Source organism: Saccostrea echinata, unplaced genomic scaffold, assembly GCF_033153115.1.
Source record: "Saccostrea echinata isolate AGI-Se365-2 ecotype Australia unplaced genomic scaffold, CSIRO_AGI_Sech_v1 ptg000054l, whole genome shotgun sequence".
In the NCBI taxonomy this organism is placed as follows: Eukaryota; Metazoa; Mollusca; class Bivalvia; order Ostreida; family Ostreidae; genus Saccostrea; species Saccostrea echinata.
The window spans coordinates 8,981,171-9,001,898 of record NW_026889803.1 but is presented as its reverse complement, the minus strand read 5'-3'; the positions used below and the strand labels follow the sequence as shown (position 1 = coordinate 9,001,898).

Below are 20,728 nucleotides of genomic sequence, written 5' to 3'. Positions count from 1 at the left end.
TCTTTTTATGTAAAAAGCCTCATCTTGTTAAAGACTTTGTTGACACTAACAAACAACAAAAGACATTGGTAAAGATTTTGAGCTAATCACTTTTTGTGCCCCTGACATCGAAGGTCAAAGGCATATTGATTTAGTTCAGTGTTATTTTTTCACAAAATATAATCTTCCCTATATATTTTTATGAGAAGAAGTTTGAGACTTTATTCATAGAAAATCAAAGATATTTACAAGATCGAATTTTCTTATCAGTCTTCCATTTTTTTCACGCAAATTTATTTGGGTAGGGTTCCAAAGCGTTAACCTTTCTTATAACTTCTAAAGAAAAAAAGACTATTTTTTATTTGTTGCACATTATTTTCCCAGAGTAAAATCAAAGAGATTATAATTATGGAAGCTATACATTTTTGTTTACTAGTATTTATATTTCTCTTTCTTACACAATGCAGCTAAGAAAATGATCTTGATTTTTTTTATATAATTACAACTGTGAAAACTTATTTTATTAAATATGATAAAACAAATCAGTCAAAAAATGTGATGTATTCTTGCTCTAATATAGCCCGAAATATCTCACCTTTTTTCAGGCTTTTTTCATGATTTTGATATTTTATATGCCAGGAAAACGTCAGAACCGGTGCCATTAAGAAAACGGGAATTCGCCGCTTCCAACCTAAGGCGGCATTCTCGAGCTGATTTTCGATACTTTCGAACCGAATTAAACGTCAAACTCACAACTTATCAATAGTACAATACTTTTAGTACTCACCAACATTGTTTTTATGATTCGTCTATAAAATATACAATCCGATGAAAACATTTTATCTGACTGTCGAGATTTGTTTCCATTCCGCGCATTTTAAAATCTTGCAAGTCCTGTATCGAAATATGGAGTGATGTTTTCTTTTCATCGATATTGGTGAGTACTAGAAGCATTGTGCTATCAATAAATTGTGAGTTCGGCATTTAATTCGATTTGCAAGTATCGAGAAGGCGAAATTTCCTGTTTTCGTAATGGCGCCGGTTCTGACGTTTCCCTGTCACGTAAAATATCAAAATCATAAAAAAACAAGATGTGTTTGTGAAACACTGATGCCCCCGTATGGCAACTTATAGCAAAGGTTAAACTTTCTCAAATGCAAATCAAATATGTTGGTACCCGAAGTAAGGTCTTATCTCGAGGAATAAACCTGTGAAATATGATAGCCCTAGCAGCAACCATTGAATAGATATGGAAAAGGTTAAAGTTTTTCAAAAGTAAGTCAAACATCAAGGTCAAAGGTCAAATGGTAAAAAATAATGGTGCCTAAGAATTATACTGGTGAAATATGAAAGCTGAAGCACCAATCGTTCAAAAGTTATGACCAAGGTTTAAGTTTTCCAAAAGTAGGTCAAACTCCAAGGTCAATGGATTACAATTGTTGATATCCAAAGGAAGGTCTTGTCACAAGGATTACATATGTGAAGTATGAAATCCTTAGCACCAATGGTTCACAAGTTATGGCCAAGGTTAAAGATTTCCAAAAGTAGGTCAACCTCCAAGGTCAAGGTCAAAAGGTCAAAGTTGTTGGTATCCAAAGGAAGGTCTTGTCACAAAGATTACATATGTGAAGTATGAAAGCCCTAGCTCCAACGGTTCACAAGTTATGGCCAAGGTTAAAGTTTTTTCAAAAGGAGGTCAAACTCCAAGGTCAAGGTCAAAGTTGTTGGTATCCAAAGGAAGGACTTGTCACAAGGATTACATATGTGAAGTATGAAAGCCCTAGCATCAATTGTTCAAAAGTTATGGCCAAGGTTAAAGTTTTCCAAAAGTAGGTCAATCTCCAAGGTCAAGGTCAAAGGGTCAAAGTTGTTGGTATCCAAAGGAAGGTCTTGTCACAAGGATTACATATGTCAAGTATGAAAGCCTTAGCACCAACCGTTTAAAAGTTATGACCAATGTTAAAGTTTTTCAAAAGTAGGTCAAACTCCAAGGTCAAAGGGTCAAAGTTGATGGTATCCAAAGGAAGGTCTTGTCACAAGGATTACACATGTGAAGTATGAAAGCCCTAGCTTCAACTGTTCAAAAGTTATGGCCAAGGTTAAAGTTGGGTAAAATTTTGTAAAACTAGGTCAAACTCCAAGGTCAAGGTCAAAAGGTCAAATATGGTGGACCCAAAGAAAGGTCTTGTCACAAGGAATACACATGTGAAATATGAAAGCCATAGCTTTAACCAATCAAAAGTTATGGACAATGTTAAAGTTTTTGAGGACAAACAGATAAACAGACATACAGACAGACGGACGGACAGGGCAAAAACTATATGCCTCCGATTCTTCGATACGGGGGCATAAAAAGCCAGGAAAACGTCAGATATTTCGGACTAGCTCTAATAGTGATAGAACATCATTAAGCCTCGTTAGGTTTTCCTTTAATGGGTATAAAACATATTGTATTATTAATGTAAAGTACAGTATAACCTTTTAATTTTGTCATTTAAACTTTTAAACTTTTAAAAATGAACACTTCATACCATAAGGCTGCGTGATTTAACACCTATGTATTTGCATGACAAGAATTTTCCTACTAAAACCATGCCGTTTTTTTTTTGTTTTGTTTTGTTTTGGTTTTTTTTTTTTTTTGGTATCAAAAAATGACACAGTGTGGTCATTTTTCTATAAAGTTACCCAATGTCAGGAACCAATCAATGAATAAATTCCTGTGCACATTTAGATTGTTTTTTGTTGTTAAAACGTCCCTTTCGATAATTTTTCACTCATATTGAGACGCCACCACTTGCCGGTGGAGGGCATCAAATATAGACCTATACTTGGTACTTACGGCCTCTGAGCAGTGAGAGATCTTTTTCGTGCCAGCACCTACTGCTACACGGGACCTCTGTTTAAACGATCTCATCCAAAGGACTGGATTCGATTCGAGCCCACGGCGTAAGGCTCCGCGACTCTAGAGCACACGTTGTAACCACGTGCACATTTAGAAAAAAATTGGTTTTGTAAGTATGATACATATATATTACAAAGGCAATATTTTGAAAATATAAACTTTTTAGTGATTTGAACACATTAAATGGTATGAAAGAATTGCAGGAACCTTATATCAAACAAAGTTACGCGTAATGTGCGGATGAATTTGCTGGATGCTTCATATGGATTCAACTGCGATTGGCCGAAACCGAAAGGAATAATTCTGCATCTACACTGTAGATTCCTAAACACACAAGAAAATTATTATCGCGTTATTTTGCAACAAGCATCACCTGACAAATATAATTACTTACTTTTTATGAAATACCTTAATACTCTTGATGAACATTCCGCTAGTGAAATTATGTTCTCGCTATCTGATGTCAACAAATTCTTTCGCGATATTATCAAGGTATATTTTAGTTACACTTTATTTATTAATTGAGTTTTTGGTAAATACACACAGTTTTTAAGGAGGTGGGCGAACAAGGCGTGCAAAATGCCTATAGCTTTAAATTTATAAAAGTCATATTCAATTTGTGAATTTAGTATTTAGAGTAAAGTTCTTATCATTGAAAGAAAAGAAACCAAACTTTTCTGCGGACAGTTCTTTCGGCAAAAAACATTCTATGACTTTAAAAAAATATATGTGATATTCTTGGAATTCGAACTTAAGCAATAAAATTCCTGAGTATCAATGTTTCCTTCGATACTAACACACTAACCATAAAAAAAAATCGGCACGTAAGTCATGTTTGTGATATGACCCTGACTACAGTAAATGGACTTCAAAAATTTTCTCGGAAAGATACGAATATTGTGTCATGAAAGTGTATTCTTAAGGTACTGGTATTGTGGGTCTTTGCTTCCATTTTTTTTTTTTTTTTTTTTTTTTTTTTTTTTTTTTTGTTAACCGAAGAATGTATATTTGTACGCATACTTTGAATATAATCTTTTTTTAAAAAAGTGGAGAGAAGACCCAATGGAAAAATTTTGTTTTAGTATGAAGGACTGACCATTGTTGCTCTCTTTGGTGTATATGTAAGTTAATTCATGGGCGATATATTTGTGAGGTTGTTGCGTATGGCGTGTAAAACGTTGCATTATTATACTTTTTTGCTATTCTTATTCTAAGAATTTATTATTCTTATTTTAAAACATATCATTCCTATTCGAAAAAATGTTATTCCTATTCGATAATTTTGACATTTTTATTCGATAATTTTGTGATTTACATGCAATAACCTTGTTATTCCTATTCGAAAATAGATCATTCCTATTCGAATCTTGTTAAGATTATCGAAAAGGAATTGCATGTTTTCGAATATAAATGATATGTTTATCAATAGGAATAACACTTTATCGAATATAAATCATTTAATTATCAAATAAGAATGACAAAATTATCGAAAATGAATGACAAAATTATCGAATAGGAATCACATGTTTCCGAACTGGAATAACAAATCATCGAATAGGAATGATAAATTATCCAATGGGAATCACATTGTTTTCGCATACGAATAACAATTAACTTAATTATCGAATAGGAATCACATTTTATGGAATAGGAATGATATGCTTTAGAAAAAGAATAACAAAATTTTGAATAGGAATAACAAAAAAGTATACATGTAATAATGCAACGTTTTACACGCCATAGTTCAGTGCGATTTGTGGAAATTTTACATAAAGCATACGTTAATGTTAAATGAAATATCAAAGAAAAAATTGTCATAGTTGAGATTTGATTTTTCACTTTCATATTTGTCGCACATTTTGCTCGCCTTGTTCGCTCATCTTCTTTAAGTGGGAGTCCAAAAAAAAAGTGATTGTATTTACAGATAACAATTATATCTATTGTGTGAATGACTTGTACCAGAGAGACAATAAAAAAAGTTAACATTTTGTTCCGCTTACTCCTGGATATCGATATCAAATAATTTAAACAATCAGTGTAATTAACAGTAGATGTGAAAATGTTGAACTTTTTTTGCAGTATAGTCAAATAAGGGCATTAATATTGTAGTAGTGTATGAATAAAATTTGGTACTGAAAGAAAGAAGCTGGAACCTACCCTCCCCACCCCCACCCCGCAATAGGATTTTTTTTTTTTTGAGAGCAACACTGAACAACCTTTCAATGACATTGGAGATTGTTAAATTGAATAGAATGAAGTAAGAGAATTAAATGAGAAACGCGAATATCGACAGAAGTGTAGTAGGAAAAGAGGAATGCATAAAGAAAATATAAGACTGGACCGGGAATCGAACCAGGGACCCCTGTATTACGAGTTATGTGCTCTACCACTGAGCTTCCCAGGCCGATACCCACGGTCCTTATAGCCCAAACTTCTACATTGTACAATATTACTGTGAAAAAAAGATATAGAAAAATTATAATTGATTCTTTTTTTTTTTTTTTTTTTTTTTTTTTTTTTGTAATGTGCATGAGCTAAGAATTTCTGGTAAGCAAGTTTCTTTTTCTTAACCGGGGCAGTTTGTGAGATGATTGATCCCAAAAAGTTTTTGGATCTTCTGTAGTGTCACTGTGACATGTATTGTGAATCATCGTTTTTTATTCAAAAAATCTTTAAAATGAAAATATACATGAAATAAATGTGAATGATTGCATTAATATAGATCTTATATAGTGGCGTATTCGTGCCACGTTACGCTTGTGTAAGATCTATAACAGGGAGAAATGAAAATGTAAAATATATTTGTATAAAAATCTTTACAATTTAACACCAAACCCCCCGAAAGGAGTCAGTAAAATTCCGATTTTTTCTCAAGTCCTTAAATTAAACTTAAATGTTGGACATCGACAGTATGTTTACAATGATCAAGTATTCATCGTGGAATTACTTAAAAGAACTCTGTATAAATTCTGCTTGTTTAAATGTCAGAAGTCTGACAGTTTGAGAAGTACATGTATGTCTATATTTAGACAGCAATAGACATTGATAAAGAATTCATGGAAAGGAAATGGGAGGTGGGAGTCAAACGGTAGTTGGGGGGAAAGGGGAAGAGATGAGGGGAACAATGGAGAAGTGGGGTGAGGTAAAAAAAAAAAAAGGGGGGAGGGAGGGAGGTGTCCCCATGCAACCCTCCAAACAATTCAGAAAAAAGTCCCCTTAATCAGAGTCTAATCACACATTAAGGAAGCTCTACACACTAATGAAAAATATTTTTGGATTTGAGAAAATTGCATCATCTAAAAGGTGTACATACCAAGTTTATCTAGTTCATTTTGAAGATAGGGTGCCTGCTATATTTCTCCAGGGAAAATGTTCAGACATTGAAGTTCTAGTATTAGTGAACAGGAACCACTGTTGTTTACTCAAATGGGGAAAATATGTGCCAGTTATGTTTTAATTACTTTATCTTGGTCTTATATAATGTTTTACGAATTCTTTATCTCATATTGTGTCATTTACTGTTGGATGTCCGTTTATGCCATTTTACATCAATGGTCAAATATCTCTTTAAGTGCACAAAAATACCATGGAAGTAGAACTCTTCAATGAGCTGAGTTTAGAGCTTCCTTAATTCTAAAATGAAATAATCAACTGGCTATAGCAAAAACAGAGGAGATGAATTCATAGGTCTGCAGTATGATTTATTGAGATCCGTGTATTTACACTTTTTTTGCATAAATATGTTACCATATAAGCCAACAATCAATCAGAACACAAAACGCTCACCAACAAATAATGCTTATAATGACCATGAAATACTGTCACAACTCGTCCCAGGATCCTTGTAACAAAAGCAAGCAACTATGTCCATTTTCACTACATTTGACACCCTGCCCTGGTTATGAATGAACATTATAAATAAAAATAATATTCCATAAATATAATAAATTCTACTTAGGAATTGGCCTGTGTTCAATTTTAATGTCATTTCATAGACTTTACAATGATATATAAATAATTAATACTTATAAAACCCTGAATGCTGTTTCTTGTGGGATAATTCCCAATATATAGGTATTTTACATATATACATAAATACATTGTTAAACAATATGTAAATATAATCAAGGACACTGTACATGACCAATGACATATCACATAAATGGTGTGTAATTAAGAATCTCATGGTTTGGGAATTGTAATCATAAGACAAATGGGAAAGTACACAAACAATGTTAAACAGGAGACTGGGAAATATTGCTTAATCTTCAGTCACCACATCAACGGAAACTTCAACAACATAAGAATTAACATACTTCTTGGTGGGTTCAGAAAGAGAGAAACATAAATGCACTGATACTTTAAAATACAGACATTTCAAAGCCAAGCAAAAAAACAGATGTAAAATACAAACAAAAACCACTCTGTGCTTATTGATTTCAGAAAGCCGGCTTGATTTATACATATATACATAGTATATAATATTTACACCATTCTGCAACACAGTATTGTTAAAAAATGCTTCTATCAGGAGTAACAAGAATTTGAACAATCTGCAATGCTGAATTACAAAAGGCTGTAATATTTGGCACACCTAGTAATACATGAACACCTTGAAGAACTGAAAAAATGGAGGACAAAATATCAAAACAAACAAACAAACAAATAATCCAAAAATTATATATGTATATGAGAAGAATGAAAGAATCCTAAATGCAGGTTAAGTTTCTGGGTATTTTTTTTCCCTGGAATGTAAAAATTACCAAAGAATGAAAACTAACTACATAAAAACCAAAATAACCTATGTCATTCCAACATTCATGGTTTGAAGTAAGCCATAGCAGTCTAGTTTTATATACATCTACATGAATTCTATTTGCAATATTATTAACTATAAGAATCATAACAGTACATGAAAGGTCTAACATAAATAAATATTTAGCTACATTCAATAATGGAAATTATTTTTTCACCCCTCATGTTCACAAATAAATAAGAAAAAAAAAATATTATATTCACTAACAAGATTTTTTTAACATTAAAATAAATATATTTTCTTTGAATGCTGCTTTGTGAACTTATAACATGATTAATGCATATGAAGTAAATATAAATGTCTTATATATAACACAATATCACAGCTAGAATTTTGTTAAATAGTATCTAAATGCATTAATGGCGTTCATCAGTCTCCAACAAGTTCAGATTCATATCGGCTAGGGGCACACCACAAAATCAGCTGAATGAATTTAGTCACAGTCTCTGTAAAAGTGAAATACATTTTTGAATTAATTTATTATGTTGGTTTTACATAAAAATCTTAAGGTTCATTGACCATCTGATAAGAAAGATAACTCTTACTGGGTTTAATGACTTGTTCTATTAAAACTGTCAATTTAAGAGGCAATTAATTTCAGTCAATTTTTATGTGTGGTATGCTGAAATTGTTTGCATTTCAATCGTAATTCAGACTTCTTTTGGAAAATCATCATTACTTAATTGCACTTCAATATATTAGATTAATGCTAAGGAAATAGCCAAGACACATTGCAAAGAAAGACCCCCTCTGATAATTTAGCAATAAAAGACCATTATTTTAGGAAGGATTTCATGAAAATCAAAAGCTTACCTGTGTAAGGAAGTGACTTCTTCATCACCACAAATGGAACATAGAAGATCAAACCGCTAATGACAAAGATGAAAGCATACAGGAACTCAATCCTAGGATCGTTGACAATGGGGGCTATCACAAGATACACAGACACACAGAGTACTGTGATTGGCAAAATAATGGGCACCTGCAAAATCACAAAACTGTTAACAGTGTCATATGATAGGGGTGGAGCTGAGTATTCAGTATAATTAAATACAGCATATATTTGCCATGCATTGTTTCTATATTTGCCATGCATTGTCTCTTAAACACAAATGTTTGTCATCCTAAACAAGTGCATCATTTTAGCGCCTAAATCATATACTGAAGCAATGGTTCTGTCACAAACTGGGCATATCACTTAATTTCTAAATGAACTAGTGATTTATAACAATAATCCAATATACAGTGTTACTGTGTAGTACTCCTCATGCCTTTATATAAATCTTCAGTTATCATTTATCAAAATAAGTCTCTTTTCAACAAGCGTTCCAAAACAACATTAATAAATGAAATGATTACATGCTATCATGTGATTTAACATACAACTGTGTAAAAAATTTTTAACTTTTTCAGGCCCTGCATACTGGAATCATACATAACTATAGCCTATAGTTCCCAGTATTTCCGTCTACCTTGTAAGGTCTTTTTGCATTCCTCTTGGTGTATCTCAACACCAGTAATGCTGCCATTGTACTGCCATAAAACAACCAGGCTGTGAAGCTGAAGAAATCAATAAGGGCAAAAATGTCTCCCATCAGCACCATAACAGCTGCCAGGAAAGTCTGCAATTATACAGAATCATCCATACCAGGGGAAAAACACCAATTAGTCTACACCAAATATAGAACTTTTAAGTTTTCATATTACCATGTGTTAATTAATCTACAATGAAAATGTTTAGAAGTTTTTTGTTTTGTTTGTTTTCTTGGGGTTTTTTTTGTGGAGATACATATGTAAATGTTTGTTTTTCAAAAAAAAAATTAATTTGCACATTTCATTATTTAATTTCATTTTTTAAAATACTAAAAAAAAAAAAATCTTACAGAAACCATGAGAGAGGGTAAAGGAGTGAATTTCTTTATATGGACATAGGACAGGACCTTTGGTAGATGTCCCTCCCTAGCAGCTACAAATGTCAGTCTACAAAGCAAAACCAAAACAAAAATATCATCTCATTCAACTTGGTAGAAACTGAATGATTCAAAATAAGAAAATGTCAGTAGAATCTTCAATCTGCATGAATGAAAAAATTTAAAGTCCTAAAAATTTAAACCAATCATACTTTTTGAGGCATTAAATTCTTAACAAATTAACACACTTTAAAGAATAAATTACATGTCTGTCTTTGATTACAATCTTTCCAAATTATATTACCTTCCACCCGTAAAGCAGGAGCCATTGGCAGCACCAAATGTGGACATGGCCACAAATATAGGTATAAGAACTGCAGCACCACCCAGGACTCTATCTCCCCAGGTCTGCAAAATAACAAAAAACTTTATGTATGTATATAAAAGTTTTCTTTTATGTAAGTTACAGTCTTCTCAATCAACTATGAAAGTAATTTGAATGCTTTTTAATATCTGTATTAAAAGAAAATTTTCTAAAAAAAAAATTCATAATTTTTCCAGACAGTGAGATGAAGGGTCAAGGTTAATTGTAGAGCAGTTAAATCGAAAATATTTTACTGACGAAAATTATCTAATGATATCAAATACTTTTTAATACCACAATGAATTTTGTTTCACCAATTCATAGGCAACTGAGAAGATAGGTCTGGGCCAGGTGTTAACTTACAGCAGCGACAGCAGTGGAGCGGAGCAGTTCTGCCCTGGTCATTACAGTGTAGTAGGAAAGGTTAGTGAGGAGGTAGCATAAAGTAACCAGAGGAATCCCAATCATAATGGCCAAGGGCAGGTTCCTGTAATCACAAACATTATAGCCACTTAAAATACAAATCATAATGGCCAACAGTCAAAATAGCTAGAAGGAGGTTCCTGAAATCATAAACAATACATTACAGTCAAATAAAATACCAATCATAATGGCCAAGGGCAGGTTCCTGTAATCACAAACAAATATAAATCATAATGACCAAGGGCAGGTTCCTGAAATCACACACATTATAATCACTTAAAATACAAATCATAATGGCCAACAGTCAAAATAGCTAGGAGGAGGTTCTTGAAATCATAAACAATACGTACATTACAGCCAAATAAAATACCAATCATAATGGCTGAGGGGCAGATTCCTGAAATCACTAATATTATAGCCAAATAAAAGGTCCAGATTCTTATTCTCCTTTTGATTTTTTTTTCAGTTCCTGAGCCAACTTGTTCAGTGAATCAGGAAAAAGTACACAAATATAAGCATCTTGATGTAGTCTACATTTGTTAAGCTCAATACATTTTCAACTAAAATTATTACAAGAGTTGTCTTTCTTGCACTATTTTTTTTTTTGTACATTACCTTGTGGGGTTTCTTATTTCTTCAGTGATGTAATTCAAATTGTTCCTGAAGTAAAGAAAAATGTATATAAAAACACCTGCTGTAAAGAATTCTAGACTCTCTTTTTATTTCTAAAAAATGTCAAATTCATAAATCTATACATTTACCAGCCATCATAAGCCCATAGTCCATCATAAAAGGCTAGAGCTATTAGAGAAGGAGACTGGACAGTATCCTCAAAGCCGGTGTTAATTTCTTCTACTTCACCTGGAAGAAATGCATGAAACATCTGAGTAAATACGATAAAAAAAAAACAAAACCTATTATTGGTAAATAAAGGATATTCAACATTTTGTAGTTGGAAATGGAATTTATTTCATGAGTGGGAGGGAATTTTTTTTTTTCAGGAGTGCTGAGCATGAGTGAAAACATGAAAAAAAAAATCCTTTCTCATGAGTGAAATAAATCCCATATTGAAGTACAAAACTTGAATTTTCTGTATATTACATTTTCTTTGATTTTCTCTTTGCCTCTGTCTTTTTGAAAGTGTTGTAGGCTCATAGTTGAGTGGTTGTTAGACATCATAGCTAAGCAATTGCTAAACATGGATTCTAACAGCAGTTTATTGAAAACAGCAGTTTTAGTCTCAGTCAGGATGGTTTATTTGCTCTAGCTACCTTAAGATAAGCTAGGGAGTATTTTTCCACAATACTCTTCATGAAGGAAAAGAAAAAGTTTTGCAACAATTTTGATTTTTTTTTGACACTGTGAGAAAATATTACCTTTATATTGTTTCATACAGTAGAAAGTATTATTTTGATATTTTTACACACTGCAATCTAGTCAAAATTAGATCTTTGATCTGCTCCAGTATACACTGTGAAAAAATTTCACTTTTTCATGAATTCACTGTTGAAAATGTGATAAAGTTAGTTGCATTTTTTTTTTCAGTAGCGTACCAAAATTTAATTTTACCTTTCCCCATGTAAACAAATCCTCCTATGGTGATGACAGCTATAGCAACCAACTTGGCCACTGTGAAAACATTCTGAACTTTCGTTGCCAGCTTTACACTATAGCAATTGACAGCTGATACAAAAACTGTATAAAAAATAATTTAGATTTACATAAAATTTTCTGGCATCAATGCACAACCAATAATTTCATCTTAATCTATGAGGAAATGATTTTTCTATGTATTGTTTTGATGACGTACAGAGACACACAATGGCGACTATTTTGACAAGGACATCTGGTGGCCCGCACTCAAAGAATGGTTCTGTGGTGTACAGAGCAAAACTCATAGACACCACCCCAAACAGTGCAGGCTTCAGAATCAGGACTGATGTCCAGGCAAAGAGGAAAGCTGGAACGGGTCCCAGGGTCTTATGGAAGGGTCCAAATGCCTCGTGTAGATAAGCATATTCTGCTCCTGATTTGGTTATTAACGTTCCAAGTTCAGCATAGGAGAGAGCACCTGAAAGATAAAATATGTGGCCAGATGATTACTTGGAACAATTGTTTTTTGGTTCATATATTTTTGTATATGTATAAATCTGTTTTCACCTGTGAGTATGCGAAGGTGTGTGTGTTTTTTTCCCCTTACACCAGTTGTTTTAGAAAATCAAACCAAGGCCTCCAGTTAGACTGAGTGCAAGAATGAAATTTTGAATATCTGAGATAAATAAATGTAGATTTAATATATCTACATGTTTCTTATAGATATATGTGTAGTTTTATGACAAGTAAATGCAATGTATTTGATAGTCTTTGATTAGCTCATTAGAATGAAAGGCTAAACAGAATATTTTCTAAACAAAACTACTATGTATCATGTGTATATCAAAGTACATGTGTAATACCCAGTAAGTCATTATCTGACTGTGTTAAAAATGGGAATGATGAAAGTGCTTCAATTATCTTTTGTGAATTAGACTAAACAAAATAAGCTGTGAAACAGAACAAAATGTGACATATTGGAAACAGAATGCTTGAGACTGAGTGATATTAGCACAGTGGGAGTATTAGGGCTGTTCCATAACCAAAGTCCATGCGGAGGGCATCCTGGCACATGATCAAAGCTCACCTACTGCCGAAACAAAGCTTGTCATCTGAGTCTCTCCAATATGCTAGCATATTGTTGTGTGGAGGACTAAATGACAAGCAAGCCCTAACAAGTTAACTCACTTCCTGCAAAATCCTTGCATTTTGTTCAATTTTTTTTTTTCTTTTTAAATATATATGTTTAACTTTTATGACATATACAAGATTCAAGAGGCATTTTTGTTTTGTCTCGGACAAGATTTTAGTCTAAATAATAAAATATTTGCTTTTCCAAATATTACAAGAAATTCTTTTGAATGCCAAATTTTTTTTTTTTAAATATAAATTCCTCTGATTTTCAAGTTTAGTAAGTACAAAAAAATTATCAAATCTGTGGATGTTTTACAGGAGAGTTAACATATGAAACCATATGCGTCACTCCAAGATGTCCGGGAGGATCTATATGGTCTCTCTATAGAATTTTAAACTAATGTGCCATGGACGTCTCTCCGTAAAGGCCTTTCTGGAAACAGCCCTCCCTGGAACATAATTGAAGACATTTCATATTTCTCAATAAAACATTTGACGTTGGTATTGCTTCATGGCTTAGCGTCTGCTTTCCTCATCATCTGCAGCTTTAAAAGGAACTGTTCCAGAAAGTTTTTTGTGGAGGATTAACTGGCCTACTTATCCTTACACCCAAAGATGTTTTAAAGGATAAAAGGAAAAAGACCAAAGGGTGAATAGTTTGAGGTGACATTTTTGTCTCTCCAAGATGTCCGGGAGGGCAAAATGGCACCTATACTCCTAACCTATGTGGATGGTATCAAGACTGAAGCTGATGAATGAACAATGAAAATGAGCATGATGCAGGAGGAAACACTTTAGATGTTCAAAAAAATAATCTTAATTCAAACATGTACTTTATGTCTGCAAATAACAAAGAACATTTTGGTGTTTGTGACATCATCAGCCTCAGTTTGGGCAAAACTTTTGGAAATGTGCCAGATGGTCTCTCCAAATCAGACCAATGGAGGGCTAACTGGCACTAAACTGTATCGCCTACATCAGCACAATGCTGCAATGTCTCTCCATGCACACAGGAGGGCAAGTCAGCACCTGCTAGCACTTGGGGATGTGTACCATCAGAAAATCACACTCATACACACAGTTTTCAAGTCAATCTCCCATTTTAACACCAACCCACCCATCCCCCTTTTTTCAAACTAATGAGGTATTTGTGATTATCGCATCCACCTTCCCTTTCATGGATTACATTACCAGAGTAAATCAAATTTGAATCATCATCAAATATTTACATGCTATGAAAGTGATTATCCGATGATGCACTAAGGTGACAGAATGATCAGTTTCCATGTTTCGAAATTCATCGCTTTTGTACAAATAGTTGAATATAGTTGCATGACACGAATGATAGCGTTCCAGTGTTTGATGCGTCTTTAAAGGATAGCATTTCAGTACTCGTTCGAGTATCAAATTTATGTTGCATGCGGTAAATTTGGTGAATCCAATTGGTCAGGCAATTTATCGATAAAATACAAAAATGCTGTTAATAATTCAGTACATGTAATAAGCAAACATTTCTGTCAACATCGGTATTAAAAATAATAGATTTAGAAGCAAAAGAAATCAGTGGGTTTTCCAACTACCATGCACACAATCAAGAAAAATCAATATCTACACAATCAAAGTCATCCAAATTTTGAATGCATTGAAATAACTTTTTAAAAAGTCTATATTATTACATAATGTGATTACGTATAGCCAAAATCTATTATAAAAACTAGTTATTTAATGGCCTAATTCTTGCTACTAATACCTTTTATTGTTAGATAATCAAAGATTTTAAAAACCACAAATGATTAAGTCATTGAAAGAAATTGCATCACAACAGATAAAATGTATAGTAATGGTTGGCTTAAGAATGATAAGGTGCATCAAGCAATGATATGAAGATGAGAGATTATATACTGCAATCTTGCTAATTAAGGTCATGTACCAGTTTCATAAAATTACTAGGTTTCCCTACAGTACATAGTGAATAATAATTTTTTATAAGTACAAAAAAAATTAAATTTAGAAATATCTACATATTTTGGCTACAAAACTTACTAATTTCTACCAGTATAAAACAATTAACACTCAAAGCAGAGTATAAGAGGCTAGAAAATAAAACATTCTACAATTGTTTTGGTGATGATTAAAGGTATACTCACACCAAGACCTATAACCCAGGTTAATCAATGTAGAATAAACAATTCTAATATCTTTCCTTTGCAATTAAAAAAACTCTCTTTTAACTTGACATGGCAATGATTTCAATCTTTTAAGAAAGGCCAAGATTACAAAAGAATGGCAGTGTTTGATTAAACATTCGGTACATCACAATTAGCGTGGGTATTTTGACATTTACAAAGCATGCATTCATCTTGCAAACAAAAATCTTTCAAAGCAAGAACCTTGGACTTTTTATTCTACATAATTCTTACCCTGAGCTATAGGCCTAGTATCTTAAGTTTTACAAATAAGAGCACAGAGTGAAGCCCTTCATATTATCAGGAAAGACAATTTCAATTATCAGCTAGGATTAATTTATAGATTCTTTCACAGAAAAAAACCTTCTGTAAGAATAAAGCACTAGTACTGTTCAGAAAAAGGTCAAAATATTAAATGGAACTAAATTAAGCATTGATTGAAAAAAAAAACTAAAATAAAATGAATAAAAACTGAAACTGGCAAATGACTACAGTGTTGACTTCTGGGACTGGAGTAACCTGAAGGCTGGTTACTCATGTCCCAGGTATTTCTCTGTCTCATGCATTCAGTAACTGATCATTCTACCACTCAGTGGATAAACTAAGTCAGGACCCGAGACCAGCCTTGTTATACAGACCAAGGGGCAATCTTGGAGGAGGATGCAAGCTTGTTCATTGCCCCTTAACGAGAATAATTTTCATTATACTCGGAAAGGCTCACAAAGTTGCACCCTCGTGTGGAACAGACAGGAATATGTTGCCAGGGCAAAATTTCCGAAATTTGATCTCCCCTTTCTCTAAATATATTTCGAAAAGCCATGTTTATCCCTCCTTCTGATTAAAATTTTTGGAACAGCCCCTTTCCCTGAAAAAAAGGGAAAGAGAAATAATGACGAGGGCCAATAACTGATTCAGGTGGATTGTTACTATGGTTTCTTCAAGCATTCCCTTTGTTTGCAGAGTTAAAATACATAAGCATGCATGCAACTAAACAAAACAATTTTAGTGACCCATCCCTTTTATTTGATAATCCTAGATACAGAAAAAAAGTGCTAGACTTTCAATTCATTGGCCAAATAAATACCCTATATTGAAATACACATATACCAGCCCTGAATCAGTTTTCATTTCACTTTAAGCAAAAACAGACTGATTGCGTCTATAGTACACCAGGTCTTGGGGTATTACATCTTTCCTCTAAGGAGGCTCCTTCATCTTGCTCAATCCTCTGGGGGTTCTAGTTGACCTGTGTGCAAGAAAACATGTTTTAAAACATTTTATGGTGGGGAGTCAAGAAAACATCCCCATGCAAACAAACAAGTTTTTTTTTTTTAATTTTGGATATAATTTCTTGATTATGTAATTTTTTCCAGAATTTTGATTCACTCTAAATCCTGATTATTTTTATTGAGAGCAATGTTAAAACCAATCATTTCCAAACACCAGTATATATAAACTTACCTATAAAGCATGCAAAGTACATGGGTAACTGATAGTATATAGCATATAAATATACATATACAAGAAATACATAAGCTATACATATATGTGTCTATGCAAATATAATAATTTTAATTTACAATGTCCTATTCATATAAAAAAGGTTTAAAGTAACCTAACTTCTCTGACCTTTAACCTTTCAGATGACCTTACCAAAAAGACTGATAATTCCACATCCAACCCACACAATCAGACTCAGACCCACAGACCCCGTTCCTGCTAACACACCCTTCGGAGATATGAAGATTCCTGATCCTGTAATACAAAGTTCAGTTTACACTGAAAAGAGTGATTACAAAGGTGAAATTTACTGTAAGGTCGTCAGCACACGACAGCTAGTGCAGCAAGTTCATATAAGGTCAAATCACTTTTTATTTGCGAGAACTTCATTTTTGTGTAATTACATGAGAATGACTAATTTCATTCTCATTTATTTTTGTAATGTAAGAATCTATGTATAAATGACTGAAATTTGTGAAAATTTTGTTTTGTATATAATATCAAATAGCTTCCTTACAAAAATAAGGTGTCAAGAAAATAAACTCATCTAGACTACAGTACTGTAAAATTACTTATTTTCATGGGGTGTAGAGATGTCTTGATTACACTTTTCACATTCAGTGGGACCAGAATTCTTTGGTCTCTTCATATCATGAAAACAATGAAAATTAAACCCCCATGAAAATAAGTGATCCCACAGTAATTAAACTGGGGGAATTGTCTAATTCTAAGCTTTTAAGGCTTTAAACTGTTACTCAGGTAAAAATTACTTCTTATCACACTGATTAGATAAATAAGGTCAAAGTGACTTTCAAAACATGGCTTACAAACAAGATATGTTTGTGAATTAAGTTCAACATGACACACAATTGCCAAAAAATACTGAAAATTTCTACTTTGTTGCCTGGCTTGAAGCTTTGACCTGTGGCTAAATACGAAGTCATATACTAATCATTGCACTGCATCACTAGCCTGATACAGACCAAGTATAAAAAATATAAAAATGACATTTTGACAAAGGCTTTAACATTATTACATGAAAACAATGTTTGCATTATAATATGTGCAATTCAAGAGGAATTTGTTTGTACATTCTTTTCAAATATGTGCTCTGCTAAATATGTAAATATTTTACTGCAATATTAATTGCAGAGTGAAAAAAGTCAGAACTTCCATACATTAATTTCCATTTTTCATACTGTCAATATTTTGATATCAAATTTATCATGGAATTCAGCATTTGTAAAGCAATATCAGTACTTATTTCAGAATAAATATTTTTTATAAATATCAATAAGTAAAAGGATATTATAACAGTAATAGAAACTCGAGTCAGAGAGGAAAACATTTTAATAGAATCCTGTGTTTATCTCATGACGTACACTTTAATACCCATTCCATATCACTATAGTAACAATATCAGTACTTACCTATCATAGTTCCCACTATAAGGCATACACCAGATAGCAGCCCCACCCTCTTCTGTAAATTACAGTGATCTTTTTCCCCATTTTTGTCTAGAACAGCCAGTTTTCCCTCTGGATTATTGTTAAGGGATCCATTACGGAGATACAGTTTGCCGTTCACAGCATTGCCATTGATTTGGGTTTCCAAATTCTGATTCGGAGGCATAATTTCTTCAGAAGATGGTACTGAAATAAATCAAATCAGACAGCCAAGTGCTTTTGTCATTCAGCATGAAAGGAAAGAGAATATCTTTGGATATGTATCAATTCTTCTTGGAAAACAGGCATCTTTTGAATACTCCCTGTGAAAGAACCTGAATACAACACCATAATCAATAGACAAGTTATGGCTAAGAAAAATCAGTTAATTCTTGAAAACTAAACAGATACACAAGTTTATACTCACATTATTAATGAATGAAAAACAGTCCTGGTTGTACCTTAATTCAATGTAAAACTAATACTGAAGGGAAGCCAAGCTCATTGATTTGAAATAAGCGATACACACTGTTGCCAGCTTCACCACAAAAGGAGAACACGACTGACGACTACACTGAAGCACAGTGCCTGGGATATATCAATAGCTGCAGCTATTTATAGGTGTTCCCAGCACATATAGAATTCTTCTCTTGAAAATTCAATCAGTTCTATGTAAAACGTGCATTAACCTGTCCATAAAGGAGAAACAATTCTCAGCAGCCAAATATCCAAATTATAAAAAAAACTTAATATTTCTGCAAATACATGTCAATGTATCAATTCTTTTCAAATGGACAACTTTTATCTTTGTCCCAGCTACAAATTACACAATTTATAAAATGTCCTGAGTGCAAAAATTGACAGATATGAATCTCTTGGATGGAATGGAGAATAGTAGAAGTATTGAGAGTAATTGCGTATAATAACGTCTTCCTTCCTGATCACGGGGATGCAGAGCAACTATAACAGATGCTATTGTTTGTTTCTGACAGAAAAGTCAACCACCTGATCAAACAATGAGAGCCAAGCAACCACTTTACAATGGTTTCTTTATCCACAGTTATCATCCCCCAAAATTTTCTTGAAAGCTTTATATTTTCAAAATGTTCTTGAATCTTACATTCCAAGGTCATCCTGAACAATGCAAGAAATCTATAGTGGCTGTGAACATTTATTGATTATTTATCATAAAATACATTAAAATCCATCAAAAACTCACCTTTCTGAAGCCCAGAGAAACCTTTGAAATTCATAAACTCCAAAAGCATTATGAAATTTCAGATTTTAACCTATAGCTGCCACTACCACCAAGGGCATGCAAATGCTGAGAGAGCCAAATTCTACCTGGTGTATATTGCCTTCAGAGCTCTCCCCATAGCAATACACAATGAACCTGTCTATTGATCAGTCTAATATGTATGGTCTGGTGCTAAAGCATAAAAATCACTCAATACACTTTTTCAAACGGAGCCAATATATCACGTCTTTTAAACTCATGGTAGTTCAATTTGACGTCAGAAACAATGTGATAAAAGAAATTCTGTTCCACCTGTACATTGCGTATGTGTCATTAATTTTTTTTTATCCAATTATCTATCTTTATAATCTGATTTTTTAAATGTCTTTGCAAATTTAAATGTCTTATATGAATACTTGAGCAGAAAATGTAAATATTAACGGTGATTTTCAAACTGAAAAACGATACAAAATTATTACAATTTAAATACCGTACCTTTTCTATACACTTCCGAGTTCTTCTTCATGATCAAAGATGCAACTTTCTTTCACAGCTTCTGTAAGAATTTTTTTTTATTATTAACATGATTTCTTTTTTACAAAAAGAAATGTAAACTATATATATATACTACAAATCTTAACTTTAATTCTGCATTTAATACAAAAGTAATTCAACACTGAAAATAATTTCAAGTTAAAAAATATTGCAAATTCAAAATATTGCAATTCAAACCTCCAGGTGTTAATGAAAATTTCTATGCAAGTCCTCTCCTCAAAATTATGCTTAGCAACTGCAAGGTGAAACCCAGGCTAAAACCTCACCCCTTGATTATTAATTTACCAATTTACTGGTACAGCTTTATATATACCACTAATACCAGTTCAATAAGGTGATTAGAAATCTGCTTAATTTTCACCCAGGTACACCACTCAACAGATGTGTCCTCTAATCCACCTTGCCAAGAAAAATTGATAAGAGCCATTGTTTTTTGTAATGCATGCTTTCTGTCAAGATTTTTATTATTTGAAAGAGAGTAATGGACCTGTAGGTAGTGATAAGACAAATAATAAATCAGGAAAAAATGCTACCAAATGCACAACGGAATCTGCAAATGATCAGGCATTAAGGGGAAGGAAAAAGTACTATCATCGGGGGAGATAAAGATTCTCATGTGATAAGTTGGTAAAAAGTTCTGCAGGGTATTACAGAGGAATGTCAGTGGGATGTGTGATATTTCTG

The 20,728-nt window shown here is 32.9% G+C and overlaps 1 protein-coding gene across 3 annotated transcripts; it reads right to left on the bottom strand.

Moving 5' to 3' along the window:
• Nucleotides 1–6,561: 6,561 nt before the first annotated feature.
• On the bottom strand, nt 6,562–20,045 carry LOC133171754 (b(0,+)-type amino acid transporter 1-like). 3 transcript variants are annotated; one of them, XM_061306548.1, is made up of 13 exons: nt 19,985–20,045; nt 18,238–18,459; nt 16,961–17,062; nt 12,205–12,465; nt 11,964–12,089; nt 11,156–11,255; nt 11,010–11,054; nt 10,335–10,458; nt 9,912–10,015; nt 9,581–9,677; nt 9,170–9,319; nt 8,511–8,679; nt 6,562–8,143 (listed from the first exon to the last, which is right to left on the bottom strand). In XM_061306548.1, the coding sequence occupies exons 1-13, from the start codon at nt 20,013–20,015 to the stop codon at nt 8,067–8,069; spliced, it is 1,608 nt and encodes a 535-aa protein (XP_061162532.1). In that variant the 5' UTR covers nt 20,016–20,045; the 3' UTR covers nt 6,562–8,066. The 3 variants fall into 3 exon arrangements, with proteins under 3 accessions (XP_061162532.1, XP_061162531.1, XP_061162533.1); XM_061306547.1 differs by lacking the exon at nt 19,985–20,045 and adding an exon at nt 19,472–19,611; XM_061306549.1 differs by lacking the exon at nt 19,985–20,045 and adding an exon at nt 18,680–18,867.
• Between the last annotated feature and the right edge of the window lie 683 nt (nt 20,046–20,728).

Excerpts from the sequence above, each read along its gene's own strand:
- LOC133171754 (XM_061306547.1), bottom strand. The coding sequence starts at position 19,520 with ATGCTTTTGGAGTTTATGAATTTCAAAGGTTTCTCTGGGCTTCAGAAA. Across the intron at positions 18,460-19,471 it reads TTTCTCTGGGCTTCAGAAAG|TACCATCTTCTGAAGAAATT; the intron begins GTGAGTTTTTGA and ends GATTTATTTCAG. Across the intron at positions 10,016-10,334 it reads GCTCCACTGCTGTCGCTGCT|ACCTGGGGAGATAGAGTCCT; the intron begins GTAAGTTAACAC and ends GTTATTTTGCAG.